Source organism: Ambystoma mexicanum, chromosome 3q, assembly GCF_040938575.1.
Source record: "Ambystoma mexicanum isolate Mex_15411 chromosome 3q, UKY_AmexF1_1, whole genome shotgun sequence".
In the NCBI taxonomy this organism is placed as follows: Eukaryota; Metazoa; Chordata; class Amphibia; order Caudata; family Ambystomatidae; genus Ambystoma; species Ambystoma mexicanum.
Window position 1 is genome coordinate 531,853,163 of NC_090926.1, and position 19,837 is coordinate 531,872,999.

Here is a 19,837-nt window from a genome sequence, read left to right on the forward strand (position 1 = left end):
CTTCTTGTTTTCATTGTTATAGCTGGGGTTGCGACGACGATGGTATTGGTCCTCCTGATGGGAGTGTCTATTAGGAATAGAATACATCTTTTCGCGCCACTCTTTACCCATTCTATTTGCTTGATATTGCCCTTCCGTTCTAGTTATATATCGATGTGTTCGTTCCTCCATGCCTTTTGCATGTCTCAATGTATCTTCGCTGATGCTTGAAGATTTTATTTCTGACAATGTGAAGCCGATTTTCTCCAGTTCTCTAACTGCGGTCGGGTTTATATGTTGGATTCCTGCTGCCTTAACGTGAAGATAAGGCTCCACTATTTGATATCTTCTGACTTAATGCTTTTTAGTGTTGTTGTTTTGCTTGTTATTTTTAGGATAGTTTTCCTGTTCAGGATCATGTAGCCTTCAATTTTTTTGGTTTGTTCAATTTTGAACATACGTTCGGCATCATCTTTTCTTGCATTTTTGTTTTGCTGTCCATTTACATTTTTCAAATCTCTTCTTTGCTCTGGGGTTGCTTGCCTTCTTGGTCTATGCTATCCTCTTTACTGTCTGCCTTGCTGCTGTGTCGTTTCTTGTTTTCGTGAATATTTGAATTTCACTCTTGACGCTCTTTGGTGCATACCTGGTCCTTTTTTCCATAAACTTTCCCCACTTCTTTTCTACTTATTACAGGTTCTTGTGATAACGTTATTTTGTCCTCCTCATTTTCGATGATGAACACATCCTGGTCTATATCGCTGGGGTTGTCGTCCCAATGTTACGAGAGGTTCATCAAGTCTGTGTCATTCATGAACTCTTCAGCTGATCTTGGGGAGCCACTGGTATTCCAACGGTTTCTAAACATTTCTTTTCCTGGGTCGTATTCTTTGGATTTGACTTCTTCGGTTTTTGGTTGTCTCTGTTGGGTGTTCACGACGACATAACTGCCAAATCTTTACTTGTTACTTTAAGTACCACCGGGGTACTTATGGCTAGGTGACTTGTTTCTCCAATTTTCAATGCAGAAGTGAAACTAGTGCTAGGTGGATCCCTGTTATTTTCTTTTGCCTTTTCTTTTGTCTCCTGCAATGCATCCAGTTCTTTCAACCTTTCTCTGACGCCATTCTGGTTCCGTTGTGTGTACTCCATTACCGTTTGCCTTTTCTTCTCAGCTTGGAGCGAATCTACTAGTTTTTTTTAGATCTTCTACTTTTTTCTCCCAGCATTTGTGATGGTTGGTATTTCTTTCTTCTAGGGCAGTGATGTATCCTTCAATGTAGGTCATTTTTGTTGTTAAACTTGCGAGAATCGAGGTGTTATATTGTACTCCATCTTGTATCGCCTCGTAAAGTTTGCAGAAAGGGGATAAGGTGATCGTAATGGCTGGCATGACCGTTAACATGTCAGGTTTTTTACTTGGTGAATCTTTTTGAGTTGATGAGTATATTTCACTGAGCCGTCTGGTCTTGGGAGACGTGATCACTGGTCTTCCAGAATTTCCGGACCCATCCATAGACGCGTTATCCCTTGAGTGTTTTCCAGGATGATCGTCTTCTGACCTGTTTAATGTCGTGGATCCTCTGCTACTATGCCCTAGATGATTATTTGGGTCCTGAGCCCCTGATCCAACTGGGGTCAAAGGTTCTTGGGTCCTACTAATGTGGATTTTAGTCCAGTCAAAGCGATGGTCGTTCATCTGTGGAGCTTTTGTGCTGTCCACCTGTTTGCATGGTGGCCTTTCTAAGTTTAGTGTTTGGACCTGTACATTTCTTTCCTCCTCTTGGGTGGTAATATTTCCTTCTCCCTGATGCCCTTTTTCCGTTTGTTGTATTGCATTGTTTGATGACATGCTCTCGTCCCCTTGTTTCCCACCGCACAATTGGTTCCTCGCGGGGGTATCTGGTATATTGATATCCCTTTGTGCTTGATTACTGTCTATATTATTTCCTTTTGCCGGTGACATCTGAGGGGGGCGAGGTTCGTCTGTCAGTGGGCCTGACGCTTGATCTCGCACTGGGTCGGTTTTGCGAGATTTGCTGACTGGCGTAATGTCGTGAACGGCTTCGAAAATTTCTGCATATGACAATTCTGATTCCGTGTCTAGTTTTCTTTTCTGATGGTTACAAAAGAATGCTTTTAGAGTTCCTGACATCAGGGGTGTTGGAAGCCATTTCGGTTGTGCCACGCTTCTTTTGTATGATTTTTGCTGCCTGGTTGCTGCTGCTTTCCCTTTTGTCAGTTTTGTAATGTCATTTTCTTGTTTTTTCTTCGTCAATTTCAGATTTGTGGTAATAACTTGAGCTTTTCTTTGTATCATGGATATACTGTCACTTTTTTTCCTTTTTGTTTTTACCAGCAGTTGCTTGGCCTCTGATTCTGAACCCAACTCTGAATTTTCGTCCTCGTCGGTTTCTACTTGAATCGTTTCGTCCTCGTTGGTTTCAAGACTGTCGTCACTCTCCTCACTGATCCGTCCAGATGTGCCTTTTTTGTTGGATTGAATAAGGTCTATGGACTTTTTCATGGACTTTAGTCTGTTCCTTTCTGTGGACGCATGGACAATGTTCTGTACAGGCATAGGCTCCATGAGCACCACAGCCATGGTACACATTTTGTTATTTTCTATATGCTGATTCAAGGGCTGGATTGGATTTGCATCTGCCGATTCTTTTGAACTTTCTGTGTCCGCTAGCTGGTTTCGGATGCCTTCGGCATCTGTGACGGCTGCGCTCGAAGAGCTACTGCTTTCACAGGGTACTGGCTCCGCCCCCTTTGCTGACGCCCACTCGATCGCCGGCACCAACACCAGCGCGACTCCAGGAAGGGCAGGCACGGCAGGCGCCGCGAGTGCCAACGTACTGGCACCCCCAGTAGCCCCTCCACTGGCATCTATGTTTGCTATGCAGCGCTGCTCAGGGTCCGACAGGGGCCACCCTTCGGCAGGCACTGTCGGAGACCCGCTCGCCATGTTGGCGGTTAGCTGCGCGCTGCACGCAGTGTTACACGCATCTCGTGAGGGAGAGGTGAGTGGCTTGAGTCGCCGTTGGTTGCTTTGTTGTCTTGTGTGCCTTGGTATTTATTACTTTCCTGGTGGTCTTGGGTTTCATCTGCCTCAGTCCTTTGCACCCCGTGGGGCGTGTAGCTCGGAGACTGACCCAAACTTGTTTGGGCCATGTCGTCACTATGGAAGACATATTACGCACCTTTGTTATAGTTTTAGTGTTTGTGTTTTTGTTGTTTTTGGTGCTTCTAAGTCGACGGGGACTCTGCTCCGAGTCCATATCCATGTCCAAGTCTGTGGCTGTAGCTGGATCATCCAGCTGGTCATTTCTTACAATTTTCCTCTCAGGGTGCTTTGTTTGTCTTGAAGGTTTCCCATTAGGCTCCATACCTCGCTTGCTCCGCGCAGATCCTGCGGACTCCTGCAGACTCCAACTCTCCTCACAGCTCCGCTCACCGCTTCGCTCTAGGTGGGAGTTTTTAAGTCCTCCCACAGTGGTAGTAGTAGACAGGGGAGAAAGACTGTAGGGACTCCTGCAGACTCCAACTCTCCTCACAGCTTTTGCACCAGGGCAATATTTGCCCTAGTGCTAATAGAGAAGTGTATTCGCACAAGGGCCAACTTTATTCTTCAGCAAATATCTGTTGAAAGAATATATTCTTTGCACTATAGCTATGTTTTAACCAATGCTGATAACATGCAAGCATTGCACTTAAACGTGTGCTGATTTCCTGTAATGTAGACCAGGGTCTATTGGAAGAGCAGTCAGCAGCTTAGCTACTAGTACATCTTTCCCAATCCTTGCATCTTTGGATACTGAATATTGGCCTGTGGTAAGAGCATAAACAAATAGGGAAGTGTGAACATGCCTACTACATATTCTACATACAACATAATTCTGGCATGGGCAAAACGCTCAAATGTAACATCACTGGTTGCAAGGGAGGAGATACTCTCCGAACCATGTGTCACAAAGAGGTCTGGATTAGGCTTACCAGATGACCTCCTGTTCCCAACGATACCATGTCCCAAACCGGGGCTTTCTTTCACACAATAGCAATCCTTGTACAAACCGTGGTTACTTGAGCCACATTTGTCCAAATGAAGTGAACCTACACTACAGGATGCAATAGATTGTGAATTAAGTCTACTGGAATGTGATGACCATGCATCTCCTGCACAAATCAGATACACATTAACTTGGTGTCGTAGTCTCTTGCCGAAATGAAGTATTGTAGAAATGAGAGACAAGAACCTCAACACTGTCTAACTCTGGAAGAGTCTAATGGATTTCTGTTTGGCTTCATAGGTATTGCGGTGGACAAGAATGGACTGATTTATTTTGTAGATGCTACTATGATCCGGAAGGTTGATCAGAATGGAATAATCTCCACGTTGCTGGGGTCTAATGACTTAGCCGCGGGACGACCACTAAGCTGTGATTCAAGCATGGATATTACTCAGGTATTGTCTTTATCTTTCAATCTGCTTCATATTATTCATATGGTGGATGCAATGTTATCAATATAATGCAGGAACAAACTCCCCCTCCCCCCGATTGCTTCACCCACTCAAGGAAAAGCCTATCTCCACTGTCTGGGGGTCAGACAATGTATTATAACCACCAAAGGAGGTAGAAATTCAATGAATACATTTTAAAAGTGACCCACTGCTACTCCCCAGGTACTCCTAGTCCCAAACAGTGGACTCAAAGGTCATAATCTAAAAATACAAATGTACTTTATTTCATAGAAAAATATATATCTTCAAGAATTATTAAAAAAACAACCATACAACATAGTACAAATACATGATCCGGAAAGAAAATGTACATCACATGACATTTACAACATAATATATTCTGAACAATCCATAAAATCACAATCAGACACCCACTAGCACAATGATCTGGTTATTGTGTCTACAAAGAATACACCCAACATGTTTCTGTCCCTAACACCACTTCAGTAGGACATTCATCAGGGGTTGTTCCTCTTTTGGTGTTGGTTAGGTTTCCAAATCTGAGTGTCTTGGGTAGACTTTCACATAAAAACTTGTTGTGTAAAAAATGTTTCAATTCACAATCCGTGAGACAAGCCCAAAGAGAAAGGGGAGAAAGGAGAGAAGCACGTTACAGATCAAGGAATATTGGAGTTAAATTCATACAACAAAGACCATCAAAATATCCAAAACTTATAAATCATAAATCATCGTAAATGTTTGTGAACACACAAATATAGTTATAAACCAATACCTACTCTTTCTGCATGGTACAATTCCATCTAATGGAGAAAGAATTCCAAGGTCCTTCTCAATAGGACTTTCACTTTTTTGCAGCCCTCGTAGTTGGCCTTGAAGTCACACTGCAAAAAAAACACATAAAACACACTTATAATGCACTCAAGTAGCCCTGTTGTGGTGCAATGTTAAAATAATATGTTATATTCATATTTCAAGACAACCCTTTCTCAATACCGAATTTGACTGTGGCATTTTGTGGAACTCTTTTCGTGTATGTGGGTATATGTGGGTACTACAATACTGCCCTGCTGCCCCATTCTAGCCCATTCCCTCCTCTTATTGCCCATTATTAACTCCTTCCCCACTACTCAAAATTCGTTCCAGGTTGAACTTATTCATATTTGACATATTGAGGAAGACATATGTTACTCAATGTTTTTTAAAAAGTGTCCTGTAAATGCATAATTCCACAAAACCATTTAAAAAGAATTCTCCATGGGATACCCCTCTGCCATCCCCTGCCCCTCAAATCGGTCTAACTAGCTTGAGTACACTCGATGCTTGTGTTCCTACACTCCCACAAATTCCAATAAAAGATGTATATTCTTCCACTAGAAAAAACAATCACCAGCCTCCATTGTGTGTACCCCAGAACGTTAGTGTCTCCTACACCCCTGTAAAGAACGACAGTGCTAGACAAAAGTTTGATAGGCCAGGTACAACTAGTTTGATAATGCTCCTGCTCTGATGTTATACATTTAATAACAATACAGTTGGGACTGCAGCACTATTATCCATAAAGGTACTAGGGCACATTAACTGGTGTGGAAATGGAATTAAATTGTCCACTTTTACTTAACAATAAACTTGATCATACCATTTGGTTTGTTCACAGGTTCGAATGGAATGGCCTACAGATCTTGCTGTAAACCCCATGGACAACTCGCTTTACGTTTTGGAGAACAATGTGATATTACGGATCACGGAAAACCATCAAGTGAGCATCATCGCCGGACGCCCCATGCACTGCCAGGTCCCTGGCATAGACTACTCTCTTAGTAAACTAGCCATTCATTCAGCTTTGGAGTCTGCAAGCGCTATTGCCATCTCACACTCAGGAATCCTATACATTGCGGAAACAAATGAAAAGAAAATCAACCGACTACGCCAGGTCACGACCAATGGCGAGATCTCCCTTTTAGCTGGAGCAGCATCCGACTGCAATTGCAAGGATGATGTCAACTGTAACTGCTATGCCGGAGATGATGGCTATGCGACGGATGCTTTCCTTAATTCTCCATCGTCTTTGGCAGTGGCTCCGGATGGTACAATCTACATAGCGGATCTAGGGAATATTCGCATCAGAGCGGTCATGCAAAACAGGCCCCTTCTCAATGCTTTCAACCAATACGAGGTCGCCTCTCCAGGGGAGCAAGAACTGTACATCTTCAACATCAATGGAATCCACCAGTACACTCTCAGCCTTGTTACCGGGGAATATTTGTACAATTTCACCTATAGTGTCGACAATGATATCACTGAGGTGGTGGATAATAGCGGCAACTCCTTAAAAATCCGACGGGATGCAAATGGTACCCCTCGCCATTTCTTGATGCCGGATAATCAGATTGTTACTCTGACGGTGGGGAGCAATGGGGGGCTGAAGGTGGTCTCCGCGCAGAATCTGGACCTGGCGCTGATGGCCTATGATGGGAATACTGGCCTCTTAACTACAAAAAGCGATGAAACTGGCTGGACAACCTTTTTTGAGTAAGAATATGTCTTTGTTCATTCAAGAATGTGTTTGATTGCTCTGTTTATTCCCAGCTTGTGTCCTGCAACATTGCAGGGCCAAAACGTTGTGCATATGTAATTAATTCATTTGCATCGTAGAATTCGTCAATGCCTTCCTGTGACTGCTTATGCAATATCATAATGTGTCCTTGTTTTGTAATGTTGTATATAATAGCAATAGCTTCACGTTTTTACAGCACTTCATTGGCGATTCCTTCCGCTTCCTGCAATAGTCAGTGCCATTTTTATCCAATATAATGCAACTTAATAACCAACTTGAGATGTTCTGACTCAGCTTGGAGGGATGTAAGCCTGTACCTCTGTCTGCATACACGTTTGGAACAAATGTTTAACTCACTGAGCTATCCTGCCAGCAAATATGTGTAAGTGGTAACATCAGTCAAGAATCAGCCACACAATGATTCGTAAAAGCGGTCTGACTTCTGTGTCAGATGGTCACCTCTTGCTTTGGTTTTATTGGCCACATCAAATCCTTTATTCATTTCCTTCACTCTGAAGGTTACATGGCCCGATACCTGTATACAACCTCTGTCATCTGAAGCTAAATCACTAGTGGTATGTGATATTATGTTATGTTGGTTGCCTAGCGCTTGACTCTGAATTCAGGCCGACTGCCGCTCTTGCAATTTCTGGTATTACAGAATGGGTGTTAGTTGCAAGAAGACTTAGTCACCACCGGCGTCAACTATCGAGGAGCTTAATGCCTTGCATCCGGGGTGCACTCTGACTGTGCAATGACAGAGCAGGACCAGGCAAAGTGCAGATGCACGCAGGGCCAGGTGGGCTTTGCGGGCCTAATGTCGGAAAGTGAAGATGGGGTTCAAAAGGCAGATCGCCATCTTGTAGATAGAAGAAAGCCGGCAGCCACTAACACATAGTGCCCACCCAAAATGTAAAGGATTATGTCAGAGCAAAGTTGAGCAGGGTCAACCATAGTAAAGACCTGCTTGAATAAATGATGGGCGGCAAAGATGCATTAAGGACAGCAAAAAGGCAGAACTTCCCAGGCCGAACACCACCTAGTGTGTAGGACTGTTAAAGCTTACACCGCATTCAGAAGGGAGACATTTTAAAGACAGTGGACATCGCCCAAGTCACTTGTAAGCAAAGCCGGTCAGGAAGGCAGCGTATTCTGTGCACGTAATTGTGGATAGTCCCACAGACAATACATAAGACACAAGACCCCATCTTTGAAGAGCTGCACTGGCTACCGCTTCAAACATGCATCATGATCACATCAGCCTTGCTGAGAAACTCGCCATCTTCATGGCCAATGCTCCAACAGAAGTCACAACATCACCAGACTGGAAACAAGGATTGCAAGAGTGGGGAAACTATGAAACATGCATTTTCCTGCTACACACCTTTTCTCTAGAACAAGTCACCAAAACGGATCGGGCTGGTCCTTTCTCGCCTTAACTTCAGGGAGGACCTTAAGATAATACCCTTCCAAGAAAATCTCTACAATCGATGACCATGGCGCTCAACCCTACTCCTCCCCTGTCCTGAACTACTCTCTGCCCCCTATCAATCCAAGCAACCTCTGATCCCCATCGCATACTACCTGAAACCACCTGGTTTCTTCCTCAAATTATTTATTTATTTATTGTGCAATTTATATAGCGCTCCAAGGCCGAAGGCATCTAGGCACTATTATTGGCAGCGTATGGTTACAGGTTACATGCGGAGGGTGTTGTTATCAAAATTGATACCTTAAATCTTCGTATTACATTTGTTGGCATGGGTGTAGGGTTACAGCAAGTATAGTTGATGATGCATGGTTGCAAAGTTGCACAAGTTATATGGTTACAGTGGTTCATTTCTTCTCAGATAGGTTTGGGCTAATAAATCTCATGCATACATACAGACCGACGAGCACACCTGGAGAGGACCATTCGTGATAGCTTGACATAGCAGGGACGCAAAAGCACAGATCTTAATAGTGTCTTCAAATATCACAAAGAGGGCCTGCTTGTTCTAGAACTAATGACTGAAAGGAATGGTGCACTGTAATGATTCCTTACCAGTCAGAGACCCATTTAGAACATGTTAATGTGAAGATACGCAAAGAAAAGCATGCAGGACCTGTGTTCTCTGAGCAATCGTTCTTACATCAATTATTATGCTAGATAATTAGAGATGAATCTATGTCACCTTAATCTACAGGACTCAGGAGCATGATATGATACGATATGGCATTTATAACGCGCCTGTACACACGTGTTTCTAGGTGCAATAAGACAAGGAGGGGTAAACAAAGGGAGGGCAAAACAACCATTTTACGAGGCCTTGTGTCATTCAGATTGCACAAGCGCAGGGAGGAGGGAGTGGAGAAGTGCAAAGGGGGGCTGGAGGATGGAGAAGTACAAAAGGGAGGGGAGAAGGTGAAGTGCAGGTAACAGAATACAGCCAACCGGTGGCTAAGTGCCGGTAATCAGAGGGTGCAGCCAGCGGGTGGCTAATAAGTGCAGAGAGTTGGTGGACTGTAGGGTTACAGATACAGACCACAAGTGCTGGGGGCCCAGAGGCAGTACAAGGTGCAACTGGAGAGGCAGGGACCTGGTCCCAAATTCAGAGAGTGGCCTGGTGCATGGAACAGATGGGTCATCAGCAGGGGAGAGGAAGAGAGAAAGCGGAAGCGAAGAAGAAGGTCTTGCGTTGCTTCCGGAACCGAAAATGGTTCTGCTCAAGTTTGAGAGAGGCAGGGAGGCAGTTCCAGAAGGAGGCTGCAGCCAAAAAAGAGATGTGCCCCCAACGCTCTATTTGGAAAAATGGCCCTCAAACAGTTGGAAGTGGATGAGCAGAGATGTCAAGAAGGGAAGAGGGATTTGGAGTTAGTGTGGACCCAGGCCAGAGGAAAACTTGTGGACAATGCAGAGGGTCTTGAACTTGATCCTTGCCACCACTGGGAGCCAATGAAAAGATTTCAGAGCTGAAGAGATATGATCCCTGGGCTTGAGGCCTAAGACAAGTCTTGCAGTCCTACTCTGGATAAGTTGTATAGGATGGTGAGTAGAGGCAGCAAGATTTAGAAAGAGGCTGTTGCAGTAATCCAGCCTTGAGAGGACCACAGCTCTGGAGACAGTGAGCTTCTGGCGGAAAGTGAGGAAGGGAAGAATACCTGTGAGGAGGTAAAGCTGATAGTTTGACTTCATAGAGACATCAGAAATATGAGGTGAGACCGGGAGGGTGGAGTTGAAGATGACCCCAAAGTTCTTAGTCTCCCAGGTAGGAAAAGGGAGAGTGGACGGCCAGAGAGAGAGAGGAAAGGAGGGAGCTGGTGTTCTGATGAGGAGGATCTCTGTCTTAATGGGATCGAGGCAGAGATCATTAGTGGCACACCATTCCTGAATTGTAGCCAGACAGTCAGGAATGAGAAAAGGAGTAGAGGCAGCCGAGGGGAGTCTGAAAGAGAGCTGGGTGTCATCCATATAACACTGAAAGTTGGAGCAGAGAGCGGCTATGCGGTGGGCGAGAGGAGCCAGGTATTGGTTGAACAGCCAGGGAGAGAGGTTAGACCCCTGGGGGACACCACATGTATAGAGAGAGATGAAAGAGAGGAAGGACCCCAGTTCAACCCGAAGGGGCCGATCAATGAGAAAGGAGGTCAGCCAGGACCTGATCAGTGAGGTCATCATGGAGGTGCTAGAGCAGAATGGCATGGTTGACCATGTCGGAAGCAGAAGAAAGATCAAGGAGAATGAGAACAGAAGGAAGGTTAGAGTCAATGTTGGAGAGCAGGTCTTCACAGATGTTCAGGAGAGCAGTTTCCATGCATCTGGCCGCTCTGAAGTCAGATTGATGGTCATGTAGACAACCAACAAATTCAGTGTAAAGGTTAAGCGGGGAGATGGCCAGGTTTTCCAAGAGTTTGGCCAAGAAAGGATTGATAGAGATTGGGCGAAAGTTAGCTGGTGAGGAAGGATCGGCTGAGGGCTTTTTGAGGAGGGGGTGCTCAACGGAGTGCTTAAGGGGGAGGGGAAAATTCCAGTGGTAAGACAGTGATTGCAGAAATCGCCAGGGCTGAAGCAAGTGTGTCGATGTAGTCCTTGATGGGTTTGGAAGGACAGGGAAGAACCTGTTTTGAGGAGACTTTCATAGATCAGACTTATTTAAAATCATCATCTGGGTTGAACAAAGGAAAGGAAGAGAAGGTAGGAGAAGAGGGTGCTACAAGCAGGCCAGGCATGGAAGATGAGGAGGAGGAAGAGGAAGAGAGGGTAGACAGTATGTTCTGAGTTTTAGTGATGAAAGGAGAGGCCAAGGCTATGCAGAGGGCCTGGGAAGGGACAGGAGAGGAAGAGACTGCAGCACTGTTGGCCAGCTCCTTGCATATTTTGAAGAGTACAGCCGAGTTGTTAGATGCCACAGATACGCTGGCTTGGAGGTGTTCTCTCTTCTAGGTGAGGACAGAGACACAGTCTGAGAGTCTGTACTGTCTTTGGAGCAGGCGGCAGGACAGTTTGTCAGAGGGGCCGCCTGTAGCCTTCCACTTCTTCTCAGCGACCCAAATTGGATGACGTACACAGTCATCCAATTTACTGCTCCATGGCCGGTGTGCCCTGTGCCCTGACCACTCCCTTCACCAGAAAAGATGAACGTTTTGGGTGGCACAAAATTAAACTATCCGGCAGACTTGTAGAAGCTAGCAACTGTCCATGTATTCAGGTCCACATAATGGAGGTACTTTCTGAGACATACCCTTTCCTAAGAGGGCCTTCAAAGGGCAGTGGTGAGCCTCAATGAACCAATAATTGCAAACGGTAGTTTTGAAATAAGTACCCAAGAATATCATGGATGCCATTTAAACATTACCAGCTGCAGCCCAGGGGTATCTGCTGGTACCGCTGTGGCACATCTTGCAACATTTGGCCCCTGTCAGTGAGATGGCAGTGCTCTGAGCCAGCAGATTGTTCCTAGCAAAGCAATCCTCAGACATGCGTTTTTAGCATGAGACAACGCTTGAAAGTAAAGCACATGAAATGTGGCCAGATTGCATGTTTAATGTATTTGCCCCAAAAGAATTGTAGCACATTAGGTCGCACAGCACGCTAATTATTAAAATCCTTAAATGTTTGCATTAATATTTACAGCTTGGCTTACAATTGTATAATGTTTTCTTTGCAACACTGTACACTGGAAAATTTTACCTGCTCAACCCAAAGTGTGACCTGGTAAATGCATTGCTTACGTTCAAGCGAATATACTCCAGTGATATTTTAGGAACGCATGGGGGTTAATTGAATACTTTTTTTCCCACATTGCTAGGAAGCACAAAGTATGAAGATCTTGAAATGAGGAGAAACAATAATTGTAAACTGCCTTCATTTTTAATCTAGATAGATTTATCCTAATTGCCCGGAATGCCAATGGGTTTCCCACAAAGACATCGTACATAACCATGTCCCTTTCAAATGGCATGTCTAATCTTATTGTGTTGTGCCTTTGGGCATCAGGTAAAGGCAGCCGCAACCCAACATCTTTTTCTATTGCCCCGAAAAAGCTACGTCCATGAAGGACCTCCGAAGAGTGTGGATTGTTAAGCCAAATCATCATGGTTTATTCTGCTTAATATCACATTCAACAACACCAGTTAATATACCAATAGTTAGAAGACCTGAGTGTGGTCATGCTAGAAGTGAACCTTTAACGCCTCCAAATCAATTTAAAAGTTGTACATGAATAGATGTGCAGTTTGTGTTTGGATTCACGGAATCACATTGTGCTTCATTAGTGTTCCTAATGTTGACAAATGTGGCTGCTTTTGCTCCGATCAGTTGCACAAAAGGTCTTAATGTAGGAACCAACCCATTCAAAATAGCAAAGGCTTGACAGACCCAATGTTAACTAGAGTTCTTGATGGAAGATGTCAAATTTCTTGCCTGGCCAGCTCACTGCAGTGCCATCTCAGGACAGCGATGGGCCAGCGGGGGGAAGTTACTTTTGCAGGGATGTGTCTAGTCATCGATAAAAGATTTGATTCCCAACAGGTTCACAAAGTATTTCTCTTCTTCTATGAAGGCATCAAATTCGCTATCAGTGGTTTATGTTTTCATAACATCTGTTATTTGGGGTATGGAGAGGGACTCCCTTTTGGGGATTAAAACTCGGATTTAATACCAGCATAAAATTGGCATTCGCATAGTAACTACCCATCCGGACAGAGTCTACTCTTAAAGATTCCCGGATCACACCACAGATGTGTGACCGGTCTTTTTATCTAGCCATCCCAATACTGTCAAAATGAATTGACACGCTCATGGTTTTTTGTCTGTATCTGGCATCTCCCATCCTGTACTTTCTCATATATAATGCACCCGGTAAACAGCAAATAGGCAGGACAGGTCTATCCCAGTGCATCAGATACACCAGGCATTGTTTTGTTATTAGAGTGGCCAATGTACACAATTCAGTTACATTAATATTAACATTTCTGTGGAAAAAGCGATTGAAGGTCGAAATGTGCACACCTCTCAAAAATTCAACAAAAGTATGCCTCTCGTTGTGCATCACCATATCGCACCCACCCAGACAGGATGTTTTGTGTTCCTTTGTCAGCTTCTTACTGCAGTTTCCCCCAAAGTCTTGATGAGATGCAATATCCATTTTGCCTAACTTGGAAAATGTTTATGTTGCCTTAGTGCTTTAGTCCGATTGTAGCTGCGTGTTTTTGAATTAATATATGAATGCACCGGTTCATGAAATCAAATCATTTTGCAGACTTTAAGAATGAACAATTAATATCAAATCAAACCAATGCATGTTTAAAAAGTAATGTTTTGTCTTGCCTTGTGAGGCACTGATGTGTCCCTCCCAATGAGATAAATTGGTTCTAAGAAGAGTCATTTTGAGGACCATCTTGTCCTTTTTTCTAAAATATGTAGCTATGACAACGAGGGACGTCTGACCAATGTGACCCGTCCGACTGGAGTAGTAACAAGTCTTCATCGGGAAATGGAAAAATCCATCACCATAGACATCGAGAATTCCAACCGCGACGATGATGTGACCGTGATCACCAATCTGTCCTCGGTGGAAGCTTCTTATACTGTGGTTCAAGGTACATCCACCTTCAAAGTGTTTGACGTGTTAGCGGTCTAGTCTCAGATGTGCAATGCTTTTCATGTTATAAATCAAAACTGTGTAATGACTCCTTTCGCTAATTTCTTTTCTAAATTCTAATGATAGTTTCCATACATGAACTTTAAATGGATATCGCAATGCGCATGTTTGCTCGAGCTGCCTATCTGTATAGAATCATCCCTTCAATTTCACATTCCATTTTTAATTCAGAATCTCTTTAGCAGATAGAAATGTAAGTAAAAGCAAGAAGAGCTACACTCACATGAATGGGAAGCATTCAGATGGAACAGCATCAAAATAAGTCTGGGAAAGTGTTTTTGTAGCACAAAGTTACAAATGCTGCACCCGGCTATACCTAAGTTTGCTTTTGCCTTTGAGACACAACTCCAGGAATAATAGTATTAATTAAATAACATGATGCTTCTCTCAAACACAGCACCGGTACATGGAGGACTATGATTGAACCTGAGTGTGTGCATGTGTGTGTGGTATGTGTGTCTGTGCAAAGATATTGAGCTAAAAAATCTGGGTAAGACTCTTGTAGCCGGGACTAATGTCCGGCAGAGAGACTTCCAGGTCCCCCCCTTGGTTTTTTGCATATTTAGGTAACTTTGGATCTCACCCTAAGTTACTAGTGGAATCCAGACGTGGACCCCTTGCTCACTATTCTTAGAGAGGCACAGCTCCACCCTACTGTTGAGGTCCAACCACACTGAAACACATCCCTGGTGTTGCTTTTGGTACTCTTGTTGAGAGGATAATTGCCCAGCATTCTGGTGCTGGACTGCCCCAGGGCAGGACAACGACTGATATGTTTAGGATATTTCTCCTCTTTGAAAGATAGTGAGCTAAAGAATCTGGGTAAGACTCGAAATCGGGACTAATGTCTGGCAGAGAGACTCGCAGGACCCCCCTTTTTTTGTGCATAAATGCATGCATACATTTGTGTGTCCATGTGCATGTGCTTGTGTGTTAGCTGATGGGGAATTAGAGATACATTTGGAGAGGGCAGAGGTAAAGATGGGGCAGAAATAGAAGATCTGGATATTATCACAGGTTTGATAGATGAGGTCCAAAGGGTAAAGGGTTTGACATACAAGACGTAAAACCGCTGAACTCCTACTGGGAGTAGCAGGAGATCAGATGAGTTCTTGTTTCAGAAGATGCCAATGCTCAGTCTGAAAGGTCCCAAACTATGCAAGCAAGGACAGTGTCTTGGACACCGAGCCGGGAAAAGGTTTGGAGCAGGAACGATGGATTGAGAGTATTGAAGGCTGCTTAATGGTTAAGAAGAATGGGGAAAGATGAGGGTTTAGGTTGTTCTTCGGTGGTTAGGAAGGTAAAAACATAGATCAATGCCATTGCCGCCGCACGATGGCTAGGGAATCCAGATTGGATGGGGCCACAGAGATTATTGACCTTAATGTAGTTGGAGATATATTTAAAGATTACAAAATCAAAGATTTTGGATAAGTGGGAGGAGGAGGAAAGGTAGGGCCAGCAGAGGGCTTTATTTTAAGGATGCATAGTACTGTGACTATTTTGAAGCAGATGGGGAAGGTGCCTGCTTCAGCAAAGATGCTGAAGAGGGGAGTGGTAGGAGTGAGTAAAATGTGCCATTGTCTTTACTAGTCTTGGTGAACAACTATCATCCAGGACATAGAATGGGTTTTCTTGTAGGAGAATGTGTGCCAGTTTGGGGGTTAAGATTGGGGTAAAGGAGCCATAAGGGGAGGAAATGGGTGGTTGGAGGAGAGTGCTGATAGAGATAGGTGAAAAGAAAGGGGAGGACAATTACAGTGTTGCCAATCTTAGAGGTCTTGGTAAAGAAGAGGAGTATTAAGTCACTGGCAGGTGGGAAAGAGGAAATGGAGCAAGAAAGGGTACAGCATGGGCGAAAGAGTAGTAGAGAGTGTGCAAGAGTGGCATCAGAGTGAGCAAATAAGGGTAAGAGAGCTGGAGTTAGTCATGCCCATGCCAGTATTCAGGAAAGGAGCGAATAGCCTTTTAGAATCTTAGGCACAGAGGGAGTGGTCTTTTCATCAATGAAGTAGATGGAGATTAATGTTGATATCAGGACTGTGAATATCAGGAGAGATCCATGACTGTTGGCAAGAGTTATCAGGTGCTCGTGTGCAAAGGTTGGAGTTGTGTTGAGGTGTTCAAACGTAGAAGAAGAAATGCATTAATTCAGGCACAGAGGCCATTAAAAAGTGATGACCAAACAAATACAGATATTGCATACAGAGCATAACAGAATGCGAAATACATGCACATTTTAAAACATCCACAAATGCACAGTGAATAAGTATTTTAATGCAAGTAAACTATTTGGACTGCAATAAATAGATGCTAAGTTTCAGTGCTCATTCAATACATAGATAAATCGTAGATGCTCTATTTATGTCAGGAAGGGATAAAATCATGTTAAAAGCTGTAGATAAATGCCTAATCCCCCAATTCTTAAGCACTGGACGCAGGTACTTGCATCTTAAACTAGCATTCACGGGGGAGTGGGGGGTGAGGAGGGGGGGACTAGTAAAACATGCATCAGATCATCTGCATCATGGCGGCCACAGAAACATTGATAAGCTTCTTTGCTACTCTTGTTCATGGAGAGGGGAGTATCCGTTGCAAAGATCGTCTCCATTCTGAGATGTAACACAATTGCCCACTTTCTGGGATCAGGGAACCAATGCAAATAGTGCGGTAAACCCAGAATAGGCCTAATTGCAAAATATCCTTGGATACTAAATGTATGGCACTCTAACGCCTCCCTTTGATTATGATTAAAGACTAAAATGACTTCACCACTGACGTTAACCCTTCTTTACTCCTGCCAGTTCTAATGCTAAGGCACTCCGCTAAATCAAGAGAGTTAAATGTGGCACACACATAATTGAGCCAAGTGGAGCAAAAATGTACATTCGAATCCAGGATATCATAGTCAAACAACCTGATTAAAGTCAGACTAGAATTGCCCCATAGACATAGCCTGTAGATCGGAGGCTGTAATTGAATATGATCGGAATTATGCAGAAAGCTGTATTCTTGATGTACCAAGTAGCTCAGAAAGCCCTGATTCACTCCCATGATTGTTCCGAGGAAAGAGTTCTCTTTTCTTTCAAGGAGAATGGAATAAAAGACCCCAAGATTGCTGCACCACATGTGGCCAGAGGAAGCAATGTTGTTCTATGAATGTGTGTGATATGATCCATGGGGAGGCCCCCACTTTATGACCATACTGTATTATAGACCCATTTATTTGAGTGACTTTAATCGCATGGGTGCCGATGTGGCGATGCCATTTTAGTCCTGACACCCAAACATGAAAATGAGTCAACCCATTCCAATCTACAAGCATCCATCCCTATTGGGGTGTTAGTTTTATTAGTGGGACCAAAACACATTACTTTAGATTAGTGTGTGTTCATTTTTAGGACTCTTACCAACATAAACTGCCAGAAACATGAAGCCAGTGTTTGGAGAACCTTTTTGGTTCTACCAATAAGGACTTCGTCATCTGCGTAGTTAAATACCGGGATGCACCTACCACCTATTTTATGGACATCACTCATTGAGCCAGACAACATGGGCGATAAAGAATGTATATATAAAATTAAAAGTAAAGGAGCTAGCACACAGCCTTGTGCCATGCCCCGCATTGCACCAATTGGATCCAAATGTTGCCCAATTACTATGCATTCAAATCAGACACTCCAGCAACATTGATTGTATGTCAAGAGTCCACAAGGAAGCCCATAGCTTTTCACGATTAATACAAGTGAATGTGGTGCTTAAGTCCCAAAAAATATATATACGTACCCCGTATCCTCAAAAACTACACAAGTGATGGGTGGAAGATTTTGAATGAATCTGAACCATTGGCATTGCTCTGGGCAACCTTCCATACAACTGTTCATTATCCCGTCTGTGCCATTGCAAAAGGGGACCTGTCGTAAGCAAATCAGTCAGGTACTGCCACCAATGGTAGCAGCCCAGCCCAAACTGGTTGGCCAGGTCCCCTCTGCACGGAAACACAAGCAACCTCAGGCATGTTTCAGCCTTGTTGGACCTCCTCAGGGAGGTGCAGCCTGGTTTTTAAAATTAAATAACATTAAAAATGTGTTCCACGGTTCTCCTGCCCTTCGTAAAACCGTATTTAGCGTCAGAGATAATGGTGCTATTCTAAGCCCACTCCATAATTGTAACATACACAGCTCTTTCAAACCACTTGGCTGTAGTATCAATCAAGGAAATCGGGTGGTAACAGGATGGATCTGCTAAGTTACCTTTTTTAAAATTGGGAAGAATAATAGCCTGCTTCCAACTATAAGGAATTAATTTGTGGGATAGTAAAGTCTTTAAAAAACTCTAGTAAAAGTTAGCAACCACAATATACTCTCAGGCATGAAAAACTCAATCGGGATCAGGGCCAACAGATTTTCCCCCTCCATATTCCTTAATGCAATCGCAAGGTCTTCCACGGATAGAATAGTGGATGCTCCCGTACCCCTTACACCTACTTCCCTATGACCTTAAAGAGTTGGAACACTCAGCTCTCAATCAAAGCAATTCCTTATTGGATTATTTAAATTGTACAAATATTTGACCCATTTTGCTACTGAAATATCAGCGATTAAGCCCTGCACAGAGGAGGGGTTATTACTCATACCATCAGCAATCACCTTCCAATATAATTTAGGATTGCTGGAGGCCGCGACCCTTTCCAACTCAGACCAATTCATTTCGATTATGCAAGCTCTCCTTTCCTCAATATTGCGCTTTTTAGGCTAGTCTGGCATGAGCTATTTAAATAGAGCTTCAAGAACAGCGCTTTAAAGTTTGGAGGAGCAATTGCTTTTAAAACGTACACTTTGCGTCGAACCAATTCAATTTAAATTTCAAATTACATTTTGTAACAGATACTGGCAACCTTTTTTATATACACTAACATTGTTATGTCTTTCAAGGAATATTTCCTTTTTAGATTTTTTTAGATTTTTGTGTTGTCTTTTGTAATGTAATGTCTATTGTATGTACACAGCCGATTGGCTCAAAGTAAATTAATAAAACTGAAACTGAAAATCAGAGGGGCCTTGGGTTTACTAATCTTGTGGGAGGTCTTTGTAAAAAGCCTCACCCTCAGACCCCATTTTATCTCCCCATGCCTGCAAGGCCAATTTCTCATCACAAAAAGAGGCTAGAAATGTTTCCATGCTGGGCAGTTTATCATGAACAAGCTTTGCTGTTAACCCGTCTGGATCACAACAGGACATGGCAGCGGCTTACATTGTTTAACCTCATTACTTGTTAGCACCCCAGAGTGGAACTGACCCATATGGGGTATCCCAACATCTATGGTTAACACTAGAGGATGGTGGTCACTTTCCACCCGGAAACAATCTGGAGGTCTTTCACCCTGGGCCATATCATTAGATATACAGTGAAGTAGTCTACGATTGAAAGGAACTTTGAATTTATAAAGATGTCATTGCCCGCTGTGTCTTCCAAAGTAGAGATTAAAGCTGACTGGAAATCAAAACATAAGTGCTCAATAGAGGAGCTGCAGAGTGGCGAGGGTGAATATGGGAAGTCAGGCTGTCCCGTCTAAACTTTCATTTAGTTCATCCTGAGTTGGAGTGAAGGATGAATAATGACTGCGAAAAGGACAAGCACTTTGGCAGATGGAGAAGATTAATAGAAATGATAGAT

At 43.5% G+C, this 19,837-nt stretch overlaps 1 protein-coding gene across 7 annotated transcripts in view; it reads left to right on the forward strand.

Moving 5' to 3' along the window:
• Positions 1 to 19,837, forward strand: part of TENM2 (teneurin transmembrane protein 2) — a 3,863,575-nt gene that overhangs the window by 3,777,821 nt on the left and 65,917 nt on the right. For all 7 annotated transcript variants that reach the window (XM_069654289.1, XM_069654288.1, XM_069654292.1 and 4 more), the window contains 3 exons: positions 4,293 to 4,447; positions 6,120 to 6,994; positions 13,924 to 14,099. In XM_069654289.1, coding sequence (XP_069510390.1) covers positions 4,293 to 4,447; positions 6,120 to 6,994; positions 13,924 to 14,099 — 1,206 coding nt within the window. The remainder of the gene's footprint in view (positions 1 to 4,292; positions 4,448 to 6,119; positions 6,995 to 13,923; positions 14,100 to 19,837) is intronic.